Source organism: Herpailurus yagouaroundi, unplaced genomic scaffold, assembly GCF_014898765.1.
Source record: "Herpailurus yagouaroundi ecotype Mexico unplaced genomic scaffold, PumYag 28, whole genome shotgun sequence".
NCBI lineage: Eukaryota > Metazoa > Chordata > Mammalia > Carnivora > Felidae > Herpailurus > Herpailurus yagouaroundi.
This window is the reverse complement of record NW_024412376.1, coordinates 106,995,536-107,023,475: the sequence shown is the minus strand read 5'-3', so window position 1 is coordinate 107,023,475 and position 27,940 is coordinate 106,995,536. Positions and strand designations below refer to the sequence as shown.

General features: G+C 38.0%; 2 protein-coding genes and 1 long non-coding RNA gene across 5 annotated transcripts in view; 1 reads left to right on the top strand and 2 right to left on the bottom strand.

Moving 5' to 3' along the window:
- Positions 1–11,392, bottom strand: part of CDKL2 (cyclin dependent kinase like 2) — a 51,839-nt gene extending 40,447 nt beyond the window's left edge. Inside the window, exons 1-3 of one of the 2 annotated variants that reach the window (XM_040481101.1) lie at positions 10,909–11,392; positions 10,475–10,547; positions 8,309–8,508 (exon numbers count right to left, since the gene is read on the bottom strand). In XM_040481101.1, the coding sequence (XP_040337035.1) occupies positions 8,309–8,476 (168 nt within the window). In that variant the 5' untranslated portion in view covers positions 8,477–8,508; positions 10,475–10,547; positions 10,909–11,392. The remainder of the gene's footprint in view (positions 1–8,308; positions 8,509–10,474; positions 10,548–10,908) is intronic. The other variant, XM_040481094.1, reaches the window with a different exon arrangement.
- Positions 1,062–27,863, top strand: LOC121034179 (uncharacterized). The gene is made up of 3 exons (XR_005792322.1): positions 1,062–1,073; positions 16,650–16,664; positions 27,763–27,863. It is a non-coding gene; the product is annotated as an uncharacterized LOC121034179 (long non-coding RNA).
- The window catches only part of G3BP2 (G3BP stress granule assembly factor 2), a 34,312-nt gene continuing 30,040 nt past the window's right edge, over positions 23,669–27,940 (bottom strand). For both annotated transcript variants that reach the window (XM_040481113.1, XM_040481110.1), the window contains 3 exons: positions 27,812–27,940; positions 27,136–27,254; positions 23,669–26,651 (listed from right to left, as the gene is read on the bottom strand). In XM_040481113.1, the coding sequence (XP_040337047.1) occupies positions 26,379–26,651; positions 27,136–27,254; positions 27,812–27,940 (521 nt within the window). In that variant the 3' untranslated portion in view covers positions 23,669–26,378. The remainder of the gene's footprint in view (positions 26,652–27,135; positions 27,255–27,811) is intronic.

The following is a 27,940-nucleotide window of genomic DNA, read 5'->3' as shown; positions in this document are numbered from 1 at the left end:
TGGAAATGTCAACCATTCCACTCAGAAACAGATAGATCCAGCAGGCAGAAAATCAGTAAGGACACACACACAGTTGAACTCAACAATACCATCAATCAACAGATATAACTGATATCTACAGACTATCCAACAACAGAAGTCACATTTTTCTCAAGTTCATATGGAACATTCACCATGACAGACCGTACTGTAGGCCACAAAACATACCCTAACAAATTTAAAATAATAGATATCACACAATGTCTACTCTTGTACCACAGTGGAATTAAACTATAAATTAATTTAAAAAAAAGATAACTGGAAAATCCCAAAAGATGTGGAGATTAAACAACACACATCTAAAATAAAAACATAGATTATCAGTTCCACCTTTCTCTTTCTCTGTGTTTTTTTTTTTTTTTTTTTTTTTTTTTTTTTTTTTTTAGAGAGAGAGAAAGAGAGCACATTAGCAGGGGAGGGGCAGAGAGAGAGGAAGAAAGAATCCTTTTTTTTTTTTAACGTTTATTTATTTTTTAGAGAGAGAAACAGAGCATGGGGGGGGGGGAATGAGTGGGGGAGAGGCAGACAGAGAGGGAGACACAGAATCCAAAGCAGGCTCCAGGCGCTGAGCTGTCAGCACAGAGCCTGATGTGGGGCTTGAACTCATGAACCATGAGATCATGTCCTGAGCTGAAGTCAGACGCTTAACTGACAACCACCCAAGTGCCCCTGTGCTTTTATTTTTAAAAGCTGATGACTACCCCATTTGATAGGGGCAGACTAGGTAATTCAGACCAACTCTCCTATTGAGCATTCCTAAAAAGTTGGACAAAATATTTTTAAATCTTAAACATATAAAAGACCCAAGAAGATAGTGAGGAATTACTGGGCCAAAATCAAGAACAGGAGAACTCAGAGTTAATTTCAGTACTCAAATCAAAGCTGGTTTTGCCATCAAGTAACAGAGGTAGACCTGAGCTTGGATATTTGTGGCCTTTTGGGGGCTGAAAAGGAAGGAAAAGTCAAAGTCCAAATGCATTTCAGAGGTGGGGTCTCTGAGGCCCAGTTTAAGCTGACACCCTGAGAACTACACTGTCCCAGTAAAAATGGACAGAAATGAACCAGTCCCCACTAGACTTCACACCATCTATAACAGTTTAAGAAACCCCAAACCTTGAATTTAGATTAATGTATTGGACTGGGAGCATCCCCAGGCACCTGGCAGAGAAGTAAATGAATATCCTCTCTGGAGGAAGATAATTTTATCTTAGCCTCAAATTATTTCCAAAAAGAAATATCCAAAAACAATATCCAGTACAAAAAGGTAATGAAAAACGCAAGAAAGTAAGACACTATAAAAGCAAAAACCTTGAACTTATTAAGGTGGTCCTGAGCTGGCAGTGTGTGTATACCAGACCAGGGAAAATTTTAATGTAAGTAATTACTAACTAGTAAAGGTAGTTAATTATTAACAGGGATAAAAAGACTCTAAGGTATATTTCAAAATAGCAAATACAGACTAGCTACTACTTTCAGGGCTGAGGGAAAGTGCATAGAAAGTAACCAATACATTAGAAGAGCCTCCAGCCACAACCAAGGCTGAGATTCAGACTTCATTAGAGAGAGCATGACTGCCACAGACTGCCAGTGGTGAAAAAAATTGCTACAGGACACAAGCCAGAGGTGATGGAAGGGTGGGCAGCCAGCCAGGTGATAGAGAAACTTGCCAGAAATTGCAGGCAGGCAAAACTGGTTGTGAAAGATACTGATGTGAGCCTCAAAACCTCCCATAGAGTGATCTCATCCCAGTGCCCCCCCCCCCCAAAAAGCAGGCCAGAACCAGGAAGGGAAACCTCTTCTTAAGGACTATAGTGTCCTTCCATGCCCTCTATTGTCAAAGCTTAATATCAAACTAGCTGGCGAAAGAGAAATGTTTATAGATTCCAGCTCTACTTCCATGAGGTGGAGCCAAAAGGACTGACTTGAAACTGAAAGGCGGTAAATTGATTACCGGCACAGTGTCCGTGGATATGGAAGAAGAAAATTAAAATCTTCCCAGGAAGAAAATGTCTTCACTTTAGCCTCAAATTATTCCAAAAAAATAATGTTTAAAATGTAATGTCCAGCATAAAAATCAAAGACAACCAGGCATACAAAGAAATATGATAGCACAAGTAAAAACCATCAGAACATAAAGAAGACCAAAGCAGAAGCAGAGTAAGTTCAGATATTGGAATTATCAGATACAGGCTACTATGCTTTAAAAGAAAAAAAAAAAGTCAGGGCGCCTGGGTGGCTCAGTCGGTTAAGTGCCAGACTTTGGCTCATGAGTCTGACTTCAGCTTAGGTCATGATCTCATGGTTCATGGGTTTGAGACCCGCCTGTGCTGACCGCTTGGAGCCTGGAGCCTGCTTTCGATTCTGTCTCTCTCGCGCGCGCGCGCGCGCTCTCTCTTTCTGCCTTCCCATGCTCGTTTTCTCTCTCTCTCTCTCTCTCTCTCTCTCTCTCTCTCTCAAAAATAAATAAACATGAAAAAAAGAAATTAAAAAAAGAAAAAAGTCAACCTCAAAAAATTGAGGAAACTTGGGGTGCCTGGCTGGCTTAGTTGGTAGAATATGTGGCTCTTGATCTCTGGGTCATGAGTTAGAGCGCCACACTGAGGGTAGAGTTTAAGTAAGTAAGTTAATTAATTAATTAGTTAAAATTAAAACAAAAAAGCAAAGCTTAAAAACAAACAAACAAACAAACAAACCAGGACACCTGGCTGGCTCAGTGGGCAAAGCATGTTTGATCTCTGGGTTGAGTGTAGAGCTTACTTAAAAAACAACAACAACAAAACTGAAATCATAAAAAGTGATATAGCAGATTTAGAACCAAATACAAATTTTAGAACAGAAAAATATAGTAATTTCTGTTTGCAATAACAGTAGACTAGGTAATTTAGAACAAGTAGAAAAGCTGAAAAAAATATATAAAACCACTATTTTAAGGGACAAGAGAGATGAGATAATAAAGAATATCTAAACTAGTATCTTGAAGACAGAGACCCAGGGAAGTGAGTCAAGCAATTAGAGTTGTTTTTTGTTTGTTTGTTTTGTTTTAGACCCTGGAAACATATCATTTCAGAGAGAAAATTAAGAGTCTGAGTGGCACTTTTGACAGTCTTGTAATCTAAGGTAATAGTGATTGGTGTCCAGGGGCCAGCAAGATGGAAAGAAGGGGGATGGCCCTGATGAAATCCTCTCACTTTGGGTTGGCCCAAAAAGTCCACAAACTATGATAAGGGTGAATAATAAATCAGGTCTCTCAGGAACTACAACTCAAATTCAAATTATGTAACTTTCTCAGATTGGATTGAGATGATGGCAGAATGTTAGGTTTCCTGGAGTACCCTCAAGAGTGCCCTCAAGAGCCTCACAGAACCAAGTGTAACTCCTCTCAGGGAAAAGATAGTATCATCCAGAGACTCAAACTATGTATACAATTTTTAAAAATTAATAGAGGCATATCAAAAATAAAAAGATCAAGAGAAAAAAAAGCAATCAATAGAAATAAACATATGGGAAATCCAGATAATAGGTATTAGATACAGATTTCAGAAGACTGTAATTTAAACAGTCATGAAAGCACAATAAAGAATTTGGGCAGCAAATTGGAAACTATTTTAAAAATCCAATAGAAATATTCTAATTGAAAAATATATCTCTAATTAAGAAATCAGGAGTGTCAGAGTTGGTTGAGCACCCAACTCTTGATTTCAGCTGAGGTCATGATCCTGTGGTCATGAGATGGAGCCCCACATAGGGCTCTGCACTGACATCAGGAAGCCTGCTTGGGATTCTTTCTCTCTGCCCCTCCCCACTCTCAAAATAAACAGATAAAGATTTTTTAAAAAATTAATGCTTAAGTATAAAAGTAGATTGAAAATAGTTGAAACTGAATTACTGAATTGGAGGATAGGTCAGAAGAAAATATCTAGAATGAAGTAGGGAAAAATGAAAGGATGAAAAACACAGAAAGAGTATAAGAGACATGGGCGAGGCCTAATATATAAACTGAATTCTTAAATGGAGAAGAGAGAGAATAAGATAGTAGCAATACATGAAGCAATAATAGCTAAGAATTTTCTAAAAGTGACAAATGACATTATTTTACAGATGCAAGAGGTATAAAGTCAAAACAAATAAATAAAAAGAAACCCACATCAAGACATATTATTGTAAAATTGCTGAAAATCAAAGTCAAAGAGAAAACCTTAATGCATCCAAAAGAAAAAAGGACATACTAAGAAACATCCGATGATTCAAAAGCAGTGAGAACCAGAGAAACAACTGGAATGGTATCTTGAACACACTGAATATAATGAACTGCCAACTTAGAACTCTATATCCTGTGGAAATAATCTTTTCAACAAAAAGTAACAGTGAATTTTTGTTTTTTCAGACGAACAAAAATGGTCACTGTTTCTTACCAGTGGATCAGCTTTAAAGAAAATAATGTAGTTTTTTAAAACTCTTTTAATGTTTATTTATTATTGAGAGAGAGCATGTGCGTGTGAGCGGGGGAGGGGCAAAGAGAAAGGGAGACACAGAATCCAAAGCAGCCTCCAGGCTGTGAGCCATCTGCACAGAGCCCCACACAGGACTCAGCCCCGTGAACCGCGAAATCATGACCTAAGCCAAAGTCGGACACTTAATCGACTGAGTCACCCAGGCTTCCCATTAAAGAATGTTTTAAATACAAGGAAAATGACCCTAGATAGGAGCTCAGAAATGTAAGAATGGTTGATGAGTAATGGGAAGGGTAAATATTAGGTATATCCTAATAAATACTGACTGAACAATTTGGGGAGGGATTTAAATATAGGGAGAATTAAAAACACATATCAGGAATATCACATATATCTCTAGTGATTCACTACAGTGAATATGACTATGAGATACTGGCACAAACTTAGACATATAGACCAATGGAACAGAATAAAGAGTAGAAAAGCCATTCCTACATATGAGGACATATAGCAAATGAGGAATTCAGAGAGTGGAGAAAAGTTGATATTTTCAGTAAATGTTTCTGGGATAATTGGACATCCATAAGGCAAAATAAGACTTGACTGTGCTATACACCATAGTTAAGATCAATTCTAAGTGTACTGAAATATAAATATGAAAACCAAAGCTATTAAGTTTCTTGATGATAGTATAGAAGGCTACCCTAATCTCTAAGTAGTAAAAGACTTCTTAAGAAGATAAAGGAAAGGAAAATATTAAAGGAACCATAAGGAAAATATTAAAACCATAAAGGAAAATATTAAAAATTTGACTACATTGAAATTAACAACTACTATTGAGTAAAAATAACATTAAGAGAGTGAAAAGAGAGCTTTTTAAGAGAATAATAATTAACATTAAACTATAGTGGTTAGGAATGCATATTTGGTAAATGTGGGGTAAAAAATCATGGCAGTGATGAACATGCACATCAGGATAGTGTTTACCTTAAAGGAGAGGGAGGGGTTAGTGACCAGGATAGTAAAAGAAAAGAGTTGTTGGCAGTGTTTTATTTCTTGACCTGGTGGTGGTTCTGAATGTTTGCCTCCTAACAATTCATTGAGCTATAATTATATTTTTGTGTATATCTACATATTGGCTAAATTTCAAAATAAAAAGTCACTTAAAATATAATATCCCAAATAAATGGCTCAGTGATGGAGATTAATCATACTGAGGAGAAAATTAGTGAATCAAACAATGAACCAGAATGATCTATACAGAACAGTGCATAGAAAGACAGATGAAGAAAAAAAACAACAACAGGTAATTCAGTGAGAAGATTTATGTTAACTGAAGTCCCAAAAACAGAGGATAAAGGGAATGAGTTGGAATAATAAGTGTGAATTTTCTGGAATTAATGAAAGAAATCATATCATAGATTCATAAAGACTCCAATCCCCAATGAAGCAAAATAAATTAAAAGATATCCAAACTAAAAAAGAAAGAAAGAAAGAAAAAAGATACCCAAACTACATACAATATGGTGAAATTTCAGAAAAACAAGATCAAAGGAAAATTTTTAAGTAGCCAGAAAACAAAACTAACTTATGCTAATTGAAATCAGGATACTTGTGATCTGGATAGAGCAAGAAGGCAGTAGTGTTGGGAGAAGACATAGGGGGGCTTATGGAGTGATTTTAATGTTCTCTTTCTTTATTTACGTGGTGGTAATATGGAGTTGTTCAATTTTAAAAAAATAGAGATGATTCCTGTGAGATATACACTTTTCTATATTTTATGTCCACTTTATGTTATAAAAGGCTGAAATGAAAAAGATCTAGACATAAAAAACCAAACTTATAGGGGCACCTGGTTGGCTCACTTGGAGGAGTGTGTGACTCTTGATCTCAGGGTTGTGAATTCAAACCCCATGTTGAGTATAGGGATTACTTAAAAATAAAATCTAAAAACAAAACAAAACAAAAAACTTTATAAAAGAGCAGCAGTTGGGCAGCAGTTGGACTGACAGCTGACTTCTCAGGAGCCATAATAGAAGCCAGAGGACAAAACAGTGTTATCTTCATTTTATTGAAAGAAAACACTTGCCAACCTAAAATTCCATACACAGCAAAAATATCTTTCAGGGATGACAGCAAAAAAGACACTGGCATGCAAACTAAAATTGAAATGTTTTGTCCACAGTAGATCCTCACAAGAGGAAATCCTAAATAATACACTACAAGAAGAGAAGAGATCCGAGATAAATGGCCAGGGATACAGAAGAAAAGGAAGAACAAAGAAAGTTATAGGTAAACATAAACCTAAATGAACACTAAACAATAATTATGTCTTGTGACATTTAAAAATATGTGAGAGTTAATATATGACAATATTAGCATGCAAGATGGAAGGGAATAACCAGAGATAAGTATTGTAAGGATTTGTATTACCTGGAAGAAGAATACAAGTATTAGATAATGTTAGACTTCAACAAATGTCTAAGATAACCACTAAAAAGTGAGAAACAAGATACAATTTTCAAAACTATTACAAGGAAATAAAGAAATGATGAATGTAATTAATCTAAAGAAAGAAAATAAAAAGAAATGTAAAACCAATAAGATAAATGGCACATATTAAGATGGTAAATTTATACTGACATATATCAGAAATTACATTACATGTAAATAGACTAAATATTCCAATTAAAAGGCAGGGTTGTCAAGCAGGATAAAAAAAAAAAAGTGACCATATGATGTTTACAAAATACACATCTAAACAAGAATTAAGATGAGATGCCTGGGTGGCCCAGTTGGTTAAGCATTCAACTTGGGCTCAGGTCATGATCTCATGGCTCCTGAGTTCGAGACCCACCGTCAGTCTCTGTGCTGACAGCTCAGAGCCTGGAGCCTGCTACAGGTTCTGTGTCTCCCTCTCTCTCTGCCCTCCCCCCACTCACACTGTCTCTCTCTCTTTCTGTGTATGTGATGAAAGTGTTTGCACAAATTATTTTTTCTAGGATTTATGTATAGTGGGAAAACCTGGAGAAAAAAAAATTTTAATGCCATTTACCCCCATCCCCTCCCTTCTGAGATGTCTTACCTGGCCTTGAACTTCATGTTATAGTATCGACCAAACTGTTGTACCTCCTAGGACATGTCCCATCACCTTTGCTGTTTCTGTTCTCTCCACCTGGGACAGCTCTTGTCAGCCATTGATATTAATATGGGCCAGGCAGAGGGTGCCTATATAAACATCCCCCAGTAAAAACCCTAGACACAGAGTCTACTGAATCTTCTTGGTAGATGGTATTTTACATGCGTTGTCAAAGCTCATTTTTGGAAAAAGTAAGTACATCCTGTGTGACTCCACTGAAAGAGGATTTTTGGAAACCTGTGACAAGTTTCCTCTGGAATTCACCCATGTGCATGTGCCTTTTCCTTTGCTGATTTTCCTTTATATCTTTTCACTGTAATAAATCAGAGCCATGAGATAGCCATCAGCTGCTATCTACTTAGTGCTCTGAGTCCTCCAGTTGAATCATGGAACCTGGAGTGGTCTTAGGACCCCAAACACAGATGATAGATAGATAGATAGATAGATAGATAGATAGATAGATACAGAAAGAAGCAGCAAATACTTTAAAAATCATATTTATATTCATGGGATAAATGAATATGCATAAATAACAATTTCATTTGTTTATTGCCAAAAAAGAAGAAACTTATATCTTAAAGTTTAGTATGGAAATGAATATAAAAACTGTATTTTTTTTGTAAAAATATAACCTTGATCAAGAGACTTTTTTTTAAACTCAATACAGATATTTACTCACCTTAAGTAACTTGATTTCTCGCATAGCAATTTTTTTAACCATTTTGTCATCATCACTTTCTAAGAACTTCTTTATGGCCACAATTCTTCCAGTATCTTTATTCCGACACTTCATCACCATTCCATAGCTCCCTTCTCCAACCAATCCTAGATTCTCATATTTTTCCATTATTAATTCAAAACCAATAGGAATTCTTCCTGCTATGGAAACCAAAACATGGAGTTAATAATGTTGAGTATATTAATTTCTTCCACCTTCCCAGGAAATTAATTCTTCCCCACTTGTTTTCCATATTAGAGGAGTCACTGTGTCAATGGCTGTCCTGTGCTGTCTCACAATTTCTTACTGTTTCCACATCTAAGCTGTTTTCAGAATATTAACATACATTTCATAATAGACAAAGCAAATGGAATTGAAGCCATTAAATTTAAATTATTAGATGCCATGTTAATGAAATTCAATATATTTTTAATTCAGATAAAGCAATACTTGAACCATCATTCAAAACAATTATAGCTTACTTTAGAAACACAATTCCTTTTCACTCAGAGGTGAAAAAGTACAAGTGAGTTTGGTTTTGTTTTTTTTTAAGATTTTATTTACTATGTAATCTCCATGCCCAATGTGGGGTTTGAACTCACAACTCTGAGATCAAGAGTCACATGACCTACCAACTGAACAAGCCAGGCACTGCAATGAGTTTGCTTGTAGTGAAGATCAAATTTATTTTTTTTACATTAGGCTTAAAAAAGTGAAGTTGAAAATCTTTATGTATTTTCTACTCAATTGGGAAAAATATTTATTCACAAAATGACCACTTACCAAATTAACACTAAGGAACTTTGATAAAATTTTTTTTTTAACTTTTCTTACCGTAGTAATTAAATTCCCATATTGAACTTACAAAATAACAACAATGGCATCACAGTACATAAGCAGATTGTTTAAAAATTAAATTTTGGTAGTACCACATACAATATCTCAAAAATACTTTTAATGATTACTCACTATAAGTATGATCATTTGAATTTTATGTTTAGAATTCTTTTACATCTCATTATATGACATTTTCTGGTTAATAGCAATCCTATTAATGATTGATGAAGGATCAGCAATTATTCCACTACATATTTTGGTATAGAAAAAAACTTTTCAGTTCAAACTCAGATTTTAATTTACAAGGTTTGATTGCCATGAAATATACAAGCTAAGAAAACAAATATAAAGTTAAATTTATTTTTTAAATCTGATTTTGAAATTAAATTCCAGAAGCAAAGAATAAAAAAGTATTGTTCTTAATCCCAATACGGTTCTAAAAGTTTTAGAAGAAAAAATAATCTTTCAGTAACTATATATTCAAGTGATGATTCATAACTGAATTTTTTTAACTTAATAATACAAAAATACTCATTTATAAAATGTGGAAAGAAAAAAAAAACCTCTCACTTATTTCATTAATTGTGTCCTCATGGCCATCTAAAACTAATTTACCCAGAGTGTGAATTGTGATGTTTTATTTGCTTCCCTATTAGTACAGTGATAACAAAAAACAAAAGAAACACCCTCTTTGTTCTAGCAAACTGTGATAATCCAATGTATATATTTTCAGCAGTTTACCTTAATAATTTAGGGTTATTATAGATAGATAGATATAAAAAGCGTAGATATAAATAGATATAGATATAGATATAGATATAGATATAGATATAGATATAGATATAAAAAGGTTTTCATGGAAAACCAGAAGATTGATCTGCTGGGGAAAAAGATGAAAATAAATTCCAGTCAACACCAACTCCAATTATTTCACTATTTTACTACTAGCTTTGATAGTAGATTCTATAACCTGTTTAGAGAGCAGTGTCCCCAATGCTAACTTTTCACATATTTGACGTATTAACTTCCATTTAACATCTATTAATTATTTTGAATATATTTTTAAATAAAACGTGTGTTTGGAAAAAAATTGTCAGTGTAATTCTCTCTCTCCTTGCCTGAATTTTTTTTTTCCTTCCATTAAGACAGCATGCTTTATTAAGGACTAGACTTTAGGTTTATCAAGCCAAGGACGAAAATAGCTGGACTCTATAACCTGGATCTTTTTAAACATTTTGCAATTGGTGCCCTCAATATTTGAAAATGCAAAGTGAACAAAATTAAAATTACCTTAGGCATGTCTGAGATCTCCTGAAGCATATCACAAGCTAACAGTAAGCGAGTTGACTACTCCAAGTTTATTCTGGAAACCAACCACACATTTAGTCACAGCACATTGAACACACCTGCTTTTCAAGCAGCACTGCCTCCAAATACCTTAAAAGTATCACAGCTTAAAAAGCCTGTTTCCTGAAACAGTTACTCATAAACTATAGCTTTTCATGCCTTCTACGCCTGTGTGTAAGGGTGATACAAACTAAAAGGATGCCTGGCCAATTGGCAATGCGGTATTTCTGGATAAGTGCCATGTAAGCGTATGGTTTGAATCTCAACAATTTAGATAATAAAAATAGTGCGAATTATTTTGTTAAAGACAACCAGATTGAAATCTATCACAGATCAAAGAATGTGATAATAGAAGCTTTTAAAAGTACTATACTTACTGTTTCTTTAAAATCCTTTCGCATGGAAAGACCCAAAGGTTTTCAACCTGGAAACAAATTTGAGTTGAAATGCATCTCGCTCGCAGGTCTGAAAGATGCTGACTAGCAAACCAGCAAGTCCGGAGCTGTTATGATTTCTTCTGTGGACACAGTCACGGGTCCTAGGTGAATCAGGCAGGGAGGCAGATTGGCCTCAGCCTGCCGCAGGCTCACACTCAGGAGGACCACGGGCCGCATGCTGTCGTCGTCAAGGCAACGACCTCACTCTGCCCCAACCATAGGCTCAGCCTCCAGAAAGAGATACGGCCCAGGTCGGAATGCGTCCACGGCAGGCACCAATACGCCTGTTAAGGCCAGACTTGTAAGAAATTAGCTGGATGCACCGTCTGCCAGCTCGGAAGGTGCCCAGTCCCTGGAGTCTGTGAACCTGCGTGGCTCCAGCAAGCCCTGGGCAAAGGCGTTGGCCACAGAGCTGCAAGGGGGGCGGGTTCTCCCCCGCCCGGCCCCGCCCGGAGTGCGCCAAGCCTCCCGTGTTCTGATTGGCTGGGCCCTGTCGTCATGAGCTACGATTGGCTTAGGGCCCACCACTAGCCCCTTCACCTGGGGCTCGGCCCAGGTTCAGTTCACTTAAGCGCAGACGCCAGCATCCACACATGCTTCAATTCTCAAATAGAGAGGGTGCACCTTTCTGCGATCCCGGTGCTCACGGAGAGGATAGAATGGGTGGTGGTTATGTAGAAAACGGAAGGCGGAGACAGGCACAGCTTCGCCGCCGGGGCGGTGAGCGGGCCACGGGCCCCTGGCGCTCTCACCGGGGAAGGTTCAGGCCTGACCGCGGTTCGATGCTTCCTTTCCGGTCAGGGCAGTGGGACCAGGGGGGCCAGGTAAGGGGTGAGGGTGACAGCCTAGGAGGTGATGATTAGTAGGTGAGGCAAGGTGACAGCACAACTGACGTTAGGAGGGACCTTGGGAAGGACACCCTGGGCACTGAAAGGGGATATACTTTGGAGATAATGGAAAAGGGAGAAGGGACATGAATGAAAGAAGAGGAAAACGGCTCGGGCGGTCGGGGAACTAGAAGAGATGTACAATACTGGCGTGTGGCAGCCAAATAGAGGGCAGTTGGGGGTGAGATGTTTCAGGCACAGGCCGTGCCTTGAGGCTAGATCCATGACCAGGCAAAATTGGTAAGTCAGAATTACCCACAGGCTTAAGTCACATAAGAAACAGGGCATTCCTCATCTTCAAGTAATCTGGGGTTTAGGCCATACCCCTGCAGTGAAGAGGCCTTAAGCACACAGTTACTTTCATGTTAAATCATCAGAACTAAACATTTTATAATCGTCTTTGTTCTCTAGAACACCTTGATCCAGTGAAGAGAGTGTCCTGGAATAGCAGGTATTTATACCCATAGTCAATATTGAGGTATGAATCCCTTCTTGTATACTAAGAAATAAATATTCTGATTTATGAATCATCTTTTGTGAGTTTGGGTAGCATGAATTAATCTGCCAGTGCTTGATCACCTTGGGCAAGCTGCTTAAAATCTACTTCTTGAAACTGTAATAATGAGGAGCAGACCTAGGACCTGGGTATGGAAAGAATACAATTCTTAGGTCAATCCAAGATGTCCTGATGTAGCAATTAGCTCTATCCTTGGTTGTGACCAAGTGGGGGGGAGTCATGTACCAATTTTGTTACCTCTATAGGCTATAACAGAATCTCACGAACTTCTGTTATATAAAGGGCAGACCCCCTTGCATAAAGTGGCAAATCGAAGTTTGTTGGGACTGAAGCTTGAGAACAAGAATACAAAAATATTTTACTTTTCCGACTTTACAAATATATTCAACAACATAAACATATAAAGGCCCCTCTAGGCAAGAGGTCCTGAAGCTTAAAAATAACATTTATATCCCCAAGGGGACCAAAAGGATAAAAGACTAAAAATACTAGATTTGGTGAATAGAGAATGCTTGAGAAAACAGTTTCAAAAAGAACTGAGTTTGAAAGCTAACTGTGAAGGACACATACAGTATTCAACAACTCTACATTTTGGATAAAGCCATCTGCAGGTAGCATTATGTACAAGCAGGGTTGGGTTATTGCTTATTTTCTTTTTTATTAGGAAATGTCTGTAGGGAAAAAGAATGGAGAGAAGCTTTAAAGAGGCAAGAAAAGGAATAATGAAAAGCCAAGAACAGGTGTGAATAGAAGGCAATAAAGTATGAAAAGGTCTTAACCTTGAAGAGACTTAGAGAAAAAAGAAAAAACTGAGAAAAGTGTAGGACAGATACATTAGCTGGCCTAGATCTTCTTAGTAAAAGAACATTTTTGCTGAAAAAGATAATGATTGAGGCTCAAGGATCTGAGAGCAGAAATACCTTGAAATAGGTAGTTACAAAAAAGTCATTTTGATATGACAAGAATACGAAATACTAAAATGTGCCCAGGTGACCCAGTTTACGGTGAAACTGACTCTTTTATAGGATTTTGCATCCAGGGGCAAGAATTAAGAAAATAGGTGGCATACAAGCTAACTCTTAGAGAAGTGGTAGTGCAAGGAGAATAAACAAAGGAGTTAAAAAATCAAGTATGATGGAGGGGAGCCTGGCTGGCTCAATCAGAAGAGAATGTGACTCTTGATCTTGGGTCATGAGTTCAAGTCCCATGTTGAGTGCAAAGCTTACTTAAAAATGTTGTTTGTTTTTTTAAAAATCAAGTACGATGGAGAAAGAACCACTGAAATGGTTTGTCATGGGTCCCAGCTAGATAGGGAGACATATTATGACAGAATTTAGCTAATAAACTGATAATACAAAGGCACCCTAGGAGTGGCAGTCACATAGGCATGAAGTGTAATGGGAGTAAAACAGGAGAAAAAGTGATTATTAAAGCAATTTGTGAATTTAACACCTTGGAAATGGCACAAGATGATGACAATCGGTTCTAAAGGGTGGGATGTTGGCTGTTCCTTGGGGTAGCTGAAGATTAATGAAAAATGTCGTTGGAATTGAGTTCAATTCCATGAGGTCACAGTATGAAAAATGATGAACTTTTTATGAAAAATCATAACATGAACTACTCAGGTGAGACACTAGAAGAGTTTGAGAAGGACATTTTAATCACTGAAGAAAGTGAAAATATTCTAAAAGAACTAAAGAAAAGAGTGTGGGAGTGCATGAGATTGTCAATGAGAGAGGAGAGTTTGAGATACAGCAAAGAAACAAAGGTTAAAAGAGACTAAGGACCATATGATCCAGCAATTCCATTCCTAGGTATATACCCAAGAAAAATGAAAACATATGTTCACACAAAAACTTTTACACAAATGTTTATAGCAGCATTGATATTCATAATAGCCAAAAAGTGAAACTCAAATGTCCATCAACTGATGAGTGGATAAACCATGGTATATCCACACAATGGAATATTATTCAGCTATAAAAGGGATGAAGTACTGACACATGGTACAACTTGGATAAATCTTGAAAACATTATGCTAAATCAAAGAAGCCTGACATGAAAAGCCATGTGTTGATTACATTTATGTAGTGTCCAGCATAGGCAAATCCATAGAAACAGAAAGTAGATTAGTAGTTACCAGGTACCGCGGGGGGGGGGGGGGGGTTGGAATGAGGAGTGATTACTAGTGGGTATGGGTTTCTTTTTAGGGTGATGAGATAGTGGAATTATATAGTGGTCATGGATATACAACCTTGTGAATACACTAAAAACCATTGATCTGTACACTTTAAAAGCATGGATTTTATGTATGTGAGTTATATCTCAATACAAAAATAGACTACAGGACAAGAAATACATGGCCTTCTAAGATATCTTTTTCTATAAATTTATGTATTTTATCTTACAGTAGCCCAACTCTTCCTCACATTAGTGATCATCCCTATTAAATGACACTTGGCGACATTCTCTATATATCTTGACATCCCAAAACAATGTGCTTTAGTCAGTTTCTTGCCAAAACAAACAAAATACCTTTCACTTAGGTCCCTTGAAATACTGATTTATCATAAGTTTTTGGCATCCCTTCGAATGAGTCACCAAGTGAACAGAAGGGCCATAAAACCTCAGACTACACAAAGCACTCTTTATTTCCAGTATTATTATAGAGTGTGCACTTGTGAATACATCCCACCATTCTATGAAGAAAATGGACTGACTTATTTTGAAGTTCTGGTTCTTTGATGGAAGGACACTTGCCATAGAAGAGAAAATTCTGTTCTCAACCTAGTAGTTGATTCAATGACCTCATTACTGCATATAAAAGTGATTAAGATGATGATCAGGTTTGAAAACCTAAAGTACAATTACCACTTACTTTGCCAAATTCAACATACATGTATATTACAGCAGTGTGAACCTGGAAATTCATTCCTCCAATGTGAAAAATATACATTGTTTGCATTGGCAACATGCCTCTTACAAAAACTCTCCCTTGATGTTCCATCTCCCTCTAGCCTCTACCCCATTCCTCCCTCTTTAATCTTTATAGCAAAACTACAGAAAAAGTCTATTTGTTTCTCTTTCTTGTTTTTTTATTTTTAAGTGGGCTTCTCACCCAGCGTGGAGCCCCACTTGGGGCCTGAGATAAAGACCTGAGCTGAGATCAAGGGTCCAACTCTTAACCAACTGAGCCACCCAGGCACCCTGAGTCTATTTGCTTCTTTTTTTTTTTTTTTTTAACGTTTATTTATTTTTGAGACAGAGAGAGACAGAGCATGAATGGGGGAGGGTCAGAGAGAGGGAGACACAGAATCTGAAACAGGCTCCAGGCTCTGAGCTGTCAGCACAGAGCCCGATGCGGGGCTCGAACCCACGGACCGGGAGATCATGACCTGAGCGGAAGTCAGCTGCTTAACCGACTGAGCCACTCAGGCGCTCCAGTCTATTTGCTTCTTACCTCTAGTTGTCTCTCGGGCTTTCATCCTTATCATTTCACTGAAATAGGTTTTCCTGAAAGTCACTATGGCCTACATCCTGCCAAGGCCATCTGTGGCAGAGATTACTATTCACAATAAGCTGGTTCCTTTTCCTGTATGTATTATGGCTTACTTATTTTCTGCCATCTCCATTGAAGTTGGGGTCATGTGACTTAATTCAAGCCAATGGAATAGGGGATATCTACCATTCACAGTCTTGGTCCATAAAAATCTCCACTCAAGATCCTCCATATTCCTGTTCTCTTTCAGCTGGCTATAACAAAGATGACTACAGTGTGATCTTGAAGCCACACATTAAAGCTAGTAGAGCCTTCATTCACCTGTGTTCCTAAATGACTCTGTGGTGGAGAGCCAGACCAGTGGCCTCTTCACCATCACTCTCCTATTTTTTTTTTCAACGTTTATTTATTTTTGGGACAGAGAGAGACAGAGCATGAACGGGGGAGGGGCAGAGAGAGAGGGAGACACAGAATCGGAAGCAGGCTCCAGGCTCTGAGCCATCAGCCCAGAGCCTGAGCGGGGCTCGAACTCACGGACCGCGAGATCGTGACCTGGCTGAAGTCGGACGCTCAACCGACTGTGCCACCCAGGCGCCCCTCTCCTATTTTTTATATGAGGGGCAAAAAAGCTATTGTGTTTGTGCCATTAGACATTTTGGGGGTCTATTTATTAGAGCAGATAGACCAGTTTAATTAATTCACTACCTTTATTGACCTGTCAGCAGCATTTGCTACAACTGCCTATTCTTTCCTTCTGAGATAAACTCTTGAAACATAGCTTTCCATGACACCAGTTCTTGCCATATTTTGTCTCCCTCAGTTTCCTTTGCAGGCTTCTCTTGTACTAGAACCCTAAATGTTGAGAGTATCTGAGGGCTCAGTCCTCAGCCTCTTTTGTACACTCTCTTCCTAGATGATCTCATCTTATCCAATACCTGCAAAGACCTATATTGACCACTCACAGCACTGAGCTCTCCTCAGAATTCCAAAATCAAACCACCTGGCATTTCTTCCTGGCTATCCAATTGACATAGGAAACCTAGCATGGCTGAGAGAACTGTTGATTTTTTCCCTCCACAATCTACTCCTGTTCCTTCCATATCTCAATAGAATACCTCTCTCCACTCAAGTTCCACCAAAATCCCAGGGATCATCCTTGAACATTATTTTTCCCTCACATTCAGAATCCAATCCATAATTAAGTCTTGTAGGTTCTATCTCCACAATACATCTTATTAGCTGATAATTTATCACCATCTTGACAACTGCAGCCCTCATCCAAACCACCATCACCATCACCTGACATCCCTTCCTGACAGGCTACACACTAATTCAGATCACATCCTTCCCTGTTCAGGTCCCTACAATCCCAGTACAAGAGTAAAATCCGAACTACAAAGGCCACCCACAATTTAACTCTTATCTCTTGATATCTGCTGTTATGTACACACTGGCCTTATTGCCCCTGAACACACCAAGCTCCTTCCAAACACAGGGCCTGTGCATCTGTTCTTCCTTCTATTTGGAATGTCTCCTACCAGATCTTACCAATGTTGTCTTCCTTCATTTGGGGCCTCAAATGTACCTCTTCAGAGAGGCCTTTCATCACCACCCTCAGTAATGATTAAGGAACAGCCCATCTCCTGTCACTATGGCATTCTCCACTAGTTCTACCCTCTGTTAGCCATGTGATCTTGGAAAAATAGCTAACCCCCAGTGCCTGAATGAACTCTTGTGTAAAATAAACAGTACTCCTTCTCGTAGGATTACTGCTGGGACTAAAGGAGTTGTATTGTGCCCAGAACTTATCAGGAATGAAGTTACTTCCTTCCTTCTTTCTTTCTTTCCTTTCTTTCTAATGTTTATTTATCTTTGAGGGAGAGCGCACGCGAATGCACAAGCAGGGGGAAGGGCAGAGAGAGAGGGAGACATAGAATCTGAAGCAAGAAAACTCCAGGCTCTGAGCTGTCATCACAGAGCCCAATGTGGGGCTCCAACTCACAAACTGCGAGATCATGACCTGAGCCAAAGTCAAGTCAGACACTTAACTGACTGAGCCACCTAGACACCCCTGAAATTACTTATTTCTATGTTTGTTGCTGCCCTCCCTCAAAAAATACAAGTTTCCAGAGGGTAGGCTGTACCCGGCTGGATTACTAACCAGCACCTAGGAAGATTTCTGGCACATACTAAGATTCTGATATTCACTGACTTCTGTGTAAATCCTTCTCACTTCTGTCACACATTTGTTACTGCTTTGAAACATCACTCTAAGTCATTTCTGTTAAGTCCTCATGCTTTGAAATGTCAACTCACATCTGTTCTCTAAGTCGCTATCCTTATCACCAGTATGTGACAATTTTTTTTTACCTCTACAAGCTTTATAGTTCATCTTTTTAGGGGCACCTAGGTGGCTCAGTCGGTTAAGCGTCCGACTTCGGCTCAGGTCACGATCTCGTGGTCTGTGAGTTCAAGCCCCACGTCAGGACTCTGGGCTGATGGCTCAGAGCCTGGAGCCTGCTTCCGATTCTGTGTCTCCCTCTCTCTCTGCCCCTCCCCTGTTCATGCTCTGTCTCTCTCTGTCTCAAAAATAAATAAAAACCTTAAAAAAAATTTTTTTTAATATATGTAAAATCATAGGCCCTCAAAAAGTATTCCTTTTTCTCAGCTCAAAGACTCATAGTATTTAGCAACAATTTGACTTCCCAATGACTTTTTATTAAGTAAACTCTACCCCCACCCCCCTGACACGGGGCTCAAACTCAAGATCCAGAGATCAAGTCACATGCTCTACCGACTGAACCAGCGAGGTGCCCCTGCAGATGTTTGACTTCTGTTCCAATTTTCTACTCTGCCTCATTACTTACTGCTGTGCTTCCTGAATGGAGTTCCTGATTAAGGGATCCTTAATTTTAGGATCCAACTAATGCTGGAGGCTGTGATTTTACAATTTGCTAAAATAAAACCAGGATAAAAATGCATTGCATTCAAAGTTTAAATTTCTGGTATTTAAAAACCCATTTTCTAAAATTAAATAACTTATCCTTTAAAGCAGATTGACACTTGTGGCTAATGCAGTGTTTCAAATCATTTCATACTAGCATGACTGCAATATCCTGAGCTTCAGTCTCCTCGGCTGTAAAATAGTTAACGACATTTAACCTGCCTAAATATTAAATCAGAAACGTGGTTCATAGTATATCTTCAAATATTACAGAAAACTCATTTTAGAAATAAAAATGGGTGTAAAGATATTTTACCAGTTGCACTATTTTAAAGCGTTGTGTCGCTTTTCATTAATATCTTCATGCTATCCAGAACTCAAGTCATTCTCAATTCATCAAAATACCTAAATTCAGCTGCCAAAAAATAAGCTAAATCTATTTCCCCTCCTCAGATAGAAGTCTTGAACTACAACAGCACATCAGTTTTCCTTCTTCCATTCTTGTCCTCCACCAATTCTTCACCTGTCATTATTCTATCACTCCCATACTTAATTTTCCTTAATGGCTTGCTGTAGTAATTAAAAAAAAAAAAAATCAAATAAACTCCTTACCCTGGTTTAGGTGATCTAGTCCGTCTCTCTCCTACCCCACCTCTTACATTCTGCCACCTCTCGACCCTACTTCACCTACTCCAGGCACTTTCTACCTTCCATGCTTTTCCAATTTTACAGGCTTTGCATTAGCTGATCCTCTGGCTGGAGTGCTGGAATGGGTGATTGAGGAACACCATCCTAAAGCTGACACCCACTTGCTCATGTATTACCTTATCTTCATGCTTTGCCAAGTATTTACAACTATGTCTTCGCCGTTATCAAGTAAATAAGCTCAGGGAGACCAATGGACTTATTGACTCATGTAACTTCAACATCAAGAAGAGGGCCTTGGGGGTGCCTGGGTGACTCAGGTCACGATCTTGTGGTTTTTGAGTTTGAGCCCCGCATCCGGCTCTGTGCTAACAGCTCAGAGCCTGGAGCCTGTTTCAGATTCTCTGGTTCCTGCTCTGCCCTGACCCCTCTCATGCTCTCTCTCTCAAAGACAAGTATTAAAAAAAAAAATTAAAAAAAATTAAAAAAAAAAAAAAAGAACAGGGGCTGGTACACAGAGCTGCTCAGTCAACACTTCATCAAATGTTAAATGGTTTGTCATTAAAACAATAGTATAATGGGGCACCTGGGTGGCTTAGTTGGTTAAGCGTTCCACTCTTGATTTCAGTTCAGGTCATGATATCATGGTCATGAGATTGAGCCCGTCAGGCTCCGTGCCGAGTGTGGAACCCGCTTGGGATTTTCTCCCCTGCACCCCTCAAAGATAAAAGTAAACATCAAACAAAGCACACACACAAAAAATGGTATAATAGATAGTATAAAGGAAAATAGTATAAAGGAAACGTCAAAGTATTTACAAGGACCATCTATGGATTAGACTGTGAGAGTTCATTCCTTTGGATTACATGTATTTTGTATAATGTGCACGTTTGTTTATTTTTTTTATATTGCGGTAAATATACATAAAATTGGCCATTTAGAACTTTTGAAATAAAAAGGCACAAGCCAAAATTTTACACAATTCTAGATAGCCTGATCTTTCCAAATCCAAGGTTTCACTAGCACTCCTGCCTCCTTACCCAGAAAGCCTGTTTTTCACTCGTGTTCCACACACCATTTTATTTCTCCAGTTATGCAAGTGAGAAACTTAGAATTCTTGGATACTACCCTTTCCCTCACCAAAACCTGGCCATTTTACCCCCCAAGTCTTTCAAATTCTTTAGATTTCTAACACAGTACTTGAGTACACCTCAGTACGAGCTAGTACTACCAGTCTATTATATCTTTTGACTGAAATACTGGCAGTATCCATTACCTGATTTAATCAATTTGCCACAGAACTCCTTCAGTTTGTTTCCTATGTAGCTAGAGATCTTTCAAAATAAAATTATCTGCCCCTACTTGTTAAAATCCTCAACTTCTCATTGCTCTTAGCATTAAGACCAACCAAGGACCTTTATGGTCCGTCCACCCCCCCCCCCCCCCCCCCCCCCCCCCCCGCAGCCAGCCACCTTCTTAAATATGCACCCACACACTTCTTACAGCCTGAAAAACTGATAGAAGGGAGACAGGGTAAGTTTTGAGAACAGATGAGACTTCAAATATTTCTATGATAAACAGGTCAAAAAAATGAGATGTTTGTTATTAGAGAGCCAGGTATGCATCAATCATTTAGAGAAAACATTGTTTTGGATTTTGGAATTTTGAATTTCCTAGGACTTCAATGAGGTACGTAGCAAAAAACGATTTAAAAAATGTGTCTGGGGGCGTGCCTGGGTGGCTCAGTTGGTGAAGTGTCTGACTTTGGCTCGGGTCATGATCTTACGGTTCAAATGTGAGTTTGAGCCCTGCATCCGGCTCTGTGCTGACAGCTCAGCCTGGAGCCTGCTTCAGATTCTGTCTCCCTCTCTCTCTGCCCCTCCCCCCGCTTACACACTCTCTCTCTCTCTCTCTCTCTCTCTGAAAGACGTAAAAAAAAAAAAAAAAAAAGAAAAAAATGTGTTTGGAACACAGAATAGGTTGACCGCAGAAATGCAATGCAATGAAGTCAAAAGTAGTAATTGCGGGGCACCTGGGTGGCTCAATCAGTTAAGTGTCCAACTCTTCATTTCGGCTTCAGGTCACAGTATCATGTTTTGTGAGACCAAGCCCTGCATCAGTGCAGAGCCTACTTGGGATTCGCTCTCTCTGCCCCTCCCGTGCCCTCTCAAAAATAAACAAGTAACAACGAATACTTGCAGAGGACCCATTACACTGTTTTAGATACTTTAAAGATTACCTCATTGAGAATCCTCAGAATCACCCACCCTACAGAAGCAGCACAGAACAACAGTGGAATTCCCAAAGCCCAGCTGTCTCCAAAGCTCTCCTCTTATTTCACTATATAGTAGCTACTAAATGGATAATCAACCGAAGCTGAAGTTGTGCCTGGCCTAAGGGAAACCACCCGAAGTTTTCCAGGAAAGAGAGTAAGTGCACAAGGGATTCAGAGGGGTTGTGAGGTGGTAAGATAAAGCACAGGCAACAAAAGCAGTTAAAGGAATATTACTGTCACAAAAGTGAAAACATTTTTGGTGCCCAGATGGCTCAGCTGGTTGAACGTCCGGCTTTAGCTCAGGTCATGATCTCACAGTTCATGAGTTCAAGCCTCATGTTGGGCTTTGTGCTGACAGCTCAGAGCCTAGAGCCTACTTTGGATTCTGTGTCTTCCTCTCTCTTGGCCCCACCACCTCTTGCTGTCTCTCTCTCAAAAATAAACTTAAAAAAAAAAGTGAAAGCATTTGAAATAGGCAGCCAACTTTATCAAAACTATTAGAAGGAAAAAAAAATCTGAGATCAAGGACAAAGAGATCAATTAATTTGGCAATAGAAGCATAGTAATCTTCCTGTGAACGTTTAAGTCTGAATCTACATTTATAGTATTGTGCCAGGTATTTGCTAATGCTAAACTTTCCTATTAATTCTGAAGCATATTAAACATATGTATACATACATAAACAGATTTGAAGATTTTAGGCTCTATTTGTCAAAAATACCCAGAAACTTTGTTAGGAATTATTTGGTTTAATGACATAAATTATTTAAAAAAATTACTCTCTGTATGAACCTACTGAAATCTTATCACAAAGGGAAATTTCTTTCATGATGTAATACTATTCATTTATCCAGTAATTTTAAAATAATTTAGAACTCTGGCATCAACTTAGCCAAGGGTCTACTACTAAATAATAGAAAGTCTTATGGAACACAGAAGAGAAAAAAAAGGGTCTTCATTCTTCTAGTTAAAATATAACGAATCAGTTGTCCTAATTTAAAAGAAAAATATGAACATCCATCCACTAAGTTTTCTTTCACTTGCCACAGACTATATCATCGTATCATAACTGAAATGAAGCATCTTGTGTGGCTAAAATGTTCACATATTTTCCTCCAATAAATCTTCTGGACCAAATAATTTTTTGCCTGAAATGTGGTTGTTTTCAATACAGTGTGGCATATATTTTTATCCCTTCTAAAAAATGTTTCTCCCCAGCTATAAAGTTAGATAAGTTACTACATTATAAGTAAAATTCATAAAATCTTAAGTCTTACTTCCTTGAGAGTACTGAAATAATGACTTCGCTCCAGTACAAACTTGTGAAGACTGACTGAAGGAATCTTCATAAACAGTATCAGGAAAAATTCATTTATAACCATCCCTTTTAACAAAAGAAAAGTCTCAAGTTCTAAAATTACATATGCATTAGGACCTCATTTTTCATTTGAAATGTATACTTGTAAATGTGACTAAAATAATTACTTTCCCTTTAATATTCTTCTAGAGCTTGACAAATTTGTTCCAATTTCTGACTTGGGTCTGTCCCTAACTTCAGATAACCTCAATCTTCCCATCCCTCTTTTCCTTTCCTTCTGAAATAGGAGGTAGCAATCCTTTGGAAAACTCAAGTTTTGGTTTTTCTTTATATAAATGTTTAGTAAGTAGTCTGCTTTAGATCGTTCTCACCTTCACTGAATTTAACTTAAATTAATAATTTAATATTCTTTAATTGTACACCAGTTAGCTAAGAGAAATGGGACAGATCTCTAACCATGTTCAAGTCTTACACTGAAATGTTTTACTTTTTTATGCATCAAATTTCACAAACAAGCAGCAGTTGGTTTTAGAACAATTCCTTGGCTGTTTGAAATGCAATAGGGAGAAAATACTTTGGAACACAAATCTACAGATTAAATTAGGGACATAGATAAATGCTGCAGACATCAGTAGTTTATTGTTTGTTTAGTCCAAACACATTCAAAATGGAAACTCAAAGAATACTTTTCCACCTGAAACAATTAAACTAGATTCTACTAGCATATAATGCTTAACACATTACAGCAATAAAGATGGTAATCCATTGTCTTCTATACCTACTAAAGCCAAGATGGTAAAGCCAATTTGGTTGCAATAGTGTCATAAGGATAGAATATTACCATCAAAAAAAACCAAAACAAAAACAAAAACAAAAATAAATCAAAAACAAAAACCAGCAAATAACAGTAATGGTCAATGAATATTTTTACTCTGGTTCACTGAAAAAGGGGACAAAATGTTAAAAGTCCACAGTACTGCAGGTGAACAATCACCATGTAAACTTCTCCATGTGATGTTTTAATGTTTTTGTTTTTTTTTTTCATGGTATGTAAAGACTGAAGCTGAATGGCTCTTTACTCTAATTTTCTATTACACTTAACATTTGTCATTGCTTTTGGTGCCAGAAAACAGTTTTCATGGGTGGCAGGGCAATATCCTAGATTGGAAATTACATACATATTTAAAAAGGGAAGGAGAAAGAAATAAAAGAATAGAGGGGAAATATGCTATAAAAAAAACCCCAAAACACTGACAATAAACCACTTACTTAAAAGTAGTTTGAATAAAGGCTTCAAAACTCAAAAGTAATTTTCTGGTAAGAACTTCAAGTACTATACATCAGAAAGTGTAAAAGTGTTCAAACAGGAAAAAATCTTTAAGCACCCCCCCCAACGGAAACTATGAGAAATCTGTGTCCCCCAAATATATGCAATAGTGCAAGACTTTTCCCCAAACATGGAAGACCTCTTTCAAGGGGGAAAAAAATGGAGAGATTTCACTTATATTGCCCAGTACATGAAAATCAAAATATGTGCATCATTTGCTAGTTTACTAAATAGCAAACAGTTCCATAATCCAGAACCAGTTTGCTACTATGTCAAGTGCATTTTTTGTTTGTTTTTACTAAGAATGGAGAAGTCTTCCATGCTAACAAGCAGCTTTAAGTGGTCACACTTAATTTACCTCACTCCTAGCCTGAAACATCAGGAACTGTAATGTACCAAATGCTCCAAGCATAAAATTGGATATCCTTTGCCATAACTTGCGGTTTACTGGAACTTGCTATAAAGACAGACAATAATCCAGCAGCTACAAACTTTGCTCACAGAATTGTTTAGAGATTCATGTAAAAATAAAAGATGTCGTCCCAGACTTAAATTCAGAGCCACTCGGGTGCTGACATCAGTTCAAGAATTGTGCAAAATGAATGACAGTTCCCTGCCCCCCAAATAGAAAATGCAAACACTTAGGAGCTGCTGTTCTCTTCTCTGAAAATTGCAGTATCCTCACTTCAGGTTTACTTGCCGTTTATGGAATCTGACTGCTTTTAAAATGTCATAAAAAATGTACATCAAATTGATTGACTTTTCCAAGCATCTCTCAAGTGATACGCTTCAACGTTCACATTCATGCTAAAAGTCAACAAGAGACTTACTCAAATGACTGACTTCCTCCTTCCCTCTCCCTCCCAAACACACACAAGACTCCCTCCCACAGAGAACACAAAGTTGTTAACTGAAGAACAAGGTAAATAATATGCTAGTCAATTTTACTGATTTTAAAGATACTGCAATTTTTATACACTTCAATGATTTTTCAACATTTTGCAGCTGTTTGGCTTTGCAGCACAGCAATTCATACACTATACTGTACAAAATTACCAGCAAGACTGGAATGATGTATTAATAGAAGGCACCATCATGCTTATTACATTACCAGAGAACAAAAATACAGTAAAGACAATTTTCACTGTACACAGCTTAAAGAAAGGAGAAAGGGGAGGAGGAGGAGTGTGTTCAGCAGCCAGCCATCCCTGTACTGAAGAGGGGCAGGTAGAAAAATCTTAGATATGGAGCTACTAAATCTGGTCTAATATTCAAGACCATAGCATTTAAAGTTCTGATTTCTGTTATTTAGTTCATAACTAAATGATTTCCTTCTGGAATATACTTGTAGTCTTGTTAAGGTTTATGTGTACACACGCTGGTCACAGCAAGCAGATAAAATGCCCTCATCATTTCACAAACTATTCTCTACTGGAAAAAGAGATGAAAGGTTTTTTCCCCTGTTGCCTCCTGTTGCAGATGTCAATGTTAATGAGTTCAGAGTACCCATTAGTGCATTTTGATGAGTGCATAACAAGTTTCTGTTGGGTTGTATTTTTGGGGGGGAGCCAAGAAAAAAGGCAAGATTCTCCAATTGCACAAATTGCACTATTTGTGTTTCCAACATTAACAGGCAGAAACAGTAACACTTAAACAAAATGTGCAGCAGAGGATTTTTTTTTTTTTTTTTGACTCAAAGGACCTGAATTCAGTTGGGCATGTCCTCGTAAGTTCATTTTGTTGTAGATAGTTTAAGATACGGTCATTCTCAGTCCTTAATTCTCCAAGTCTAGATTTATAAATTAACAATGTGAATCCTGTTGTGAAATTGGGGAAATAATGTCCACCTCAATTTAACTGATAACCAAAAGATGCTTTTCACATCAAAGAAATGATCAAAAAGGCTGTGTCACATTCCAAAGCCAAAAAAAAAAATTAACAAGAATGCAAACACGATGAATAATGTACCACTGCCAAGACTTTGCCAACAGTGGAGCTTCAGCGACGCTGTCCTGTGAAGCGGCCTTCCATTTGCCCAGTTCCTCTTCCAGAGCCAAGTTTCTGTGCCATGCCACCTCTTGGAGGAGGTCCTCTTCCATCCCGGTCACGCATCATTCCACCGCCCACTATTCCACGTGGACCGCCAGGACCTCGATCATTGCGCCTAATATCCCTGCGATCATCACCACCACCTCTGGTTTCTCGCTCTCTTGCAGCTCTTGTTTTTTTCTCTTCCACATTTAAACGTACTTCCCCTCGAAACATAATTGGCTTTAAAAGGAGAGAAAATCATTTACATGGGCAGGTTAGACACCAATACAAATGTATTCCCTTACTTACAGAAGTAAAAAAACCTAGGGGCACCTGGGTGGTCCATTCGGTTAAGCCTTTGACTTTTGATCCTGGATCAGGTCATGATCTCACTATCCAGGAGTTCGAGCACCGCATCCGGCTCTGCGCTGATAGCGCTGAGCCTGCTTGGGATTCTCTGTCACCCTCACTCTTTGCCCCTCCCCTGCTCACACACATACGCACTCTCTCTCAAAATAAACTTCAAAAAATAAATTAAATGATCCACATCTCAGACTTTAAAGCCACTAACAAATCTTTATTCTTTACATTAAAACCATTTCTAATAAACTACTTTTAGCTTTACCATTAAGAAAAGATGTTCTATGGTTTTAAAATGCACCAAGTTAATGTTACATACAATAGGAATAATAAAGTTTTGAACTATGTACATCCTTTCACTTACTTTTGCAATTAAGATTCTCTGAACTGGTTCAGAGTCATCAAAAACCACAAAACCAAAGTTTGGAAGCTTTCCCCCAACACCCTTGGTGTTGATGCGAAGTTCCACAACGTTTCCAAAACCTGTGAAAATATATATTACACCAAGGGGATTAAACATTTTAATAGAATACTTTGTAGCTTTAAGTGTTGAGGAGAAATAACCTTAATCTACTCGAACCATTTCAAATAAGGTGCAAGCTGCTACACCCAGTGACAACTAAAGTACATTCACTCATACACATAAAGATGCTAACAACTAGTCTGACAGCTTGTTACATTACCCTTCTGAATTGGTCCTTTCAAAAGGAAAGTTACCTGCATAGCTTCACAAAGACAAGGACATTTTCTATTTCTGACTTATATTTGCCAAAAGAACCCTATCCCCAAATTTAAGAGCTGAATCAGCTCTTTCTTCTAACCTCTATCACTAGGCCAGTCAGCACTCAGTAGTCACAGGGAAACATCTAATATAACCTTCTACTCACTTCTGACCAATTAAAGTGATTGGTACCTCTAGAGATACACACAGTATATAGAGAGATAACAAGTTTTTTTTTTTTTTAAAGTTCTAATTATATTATGAAAAAAGCTCTATTCCCCCCTGCTCAATTTTACAATAAAGCAAATAAACTACTCACTCATGAAGAACTCTTTCAGTTCATTTTCATCAATATCATGTGGCAAGTTACCAACAAAAAGTTGATGACTGTCTGGATAGCGAATTATTCTACGGTTGTCAGATTCATTCTGTTCAATATCTCCTCTGC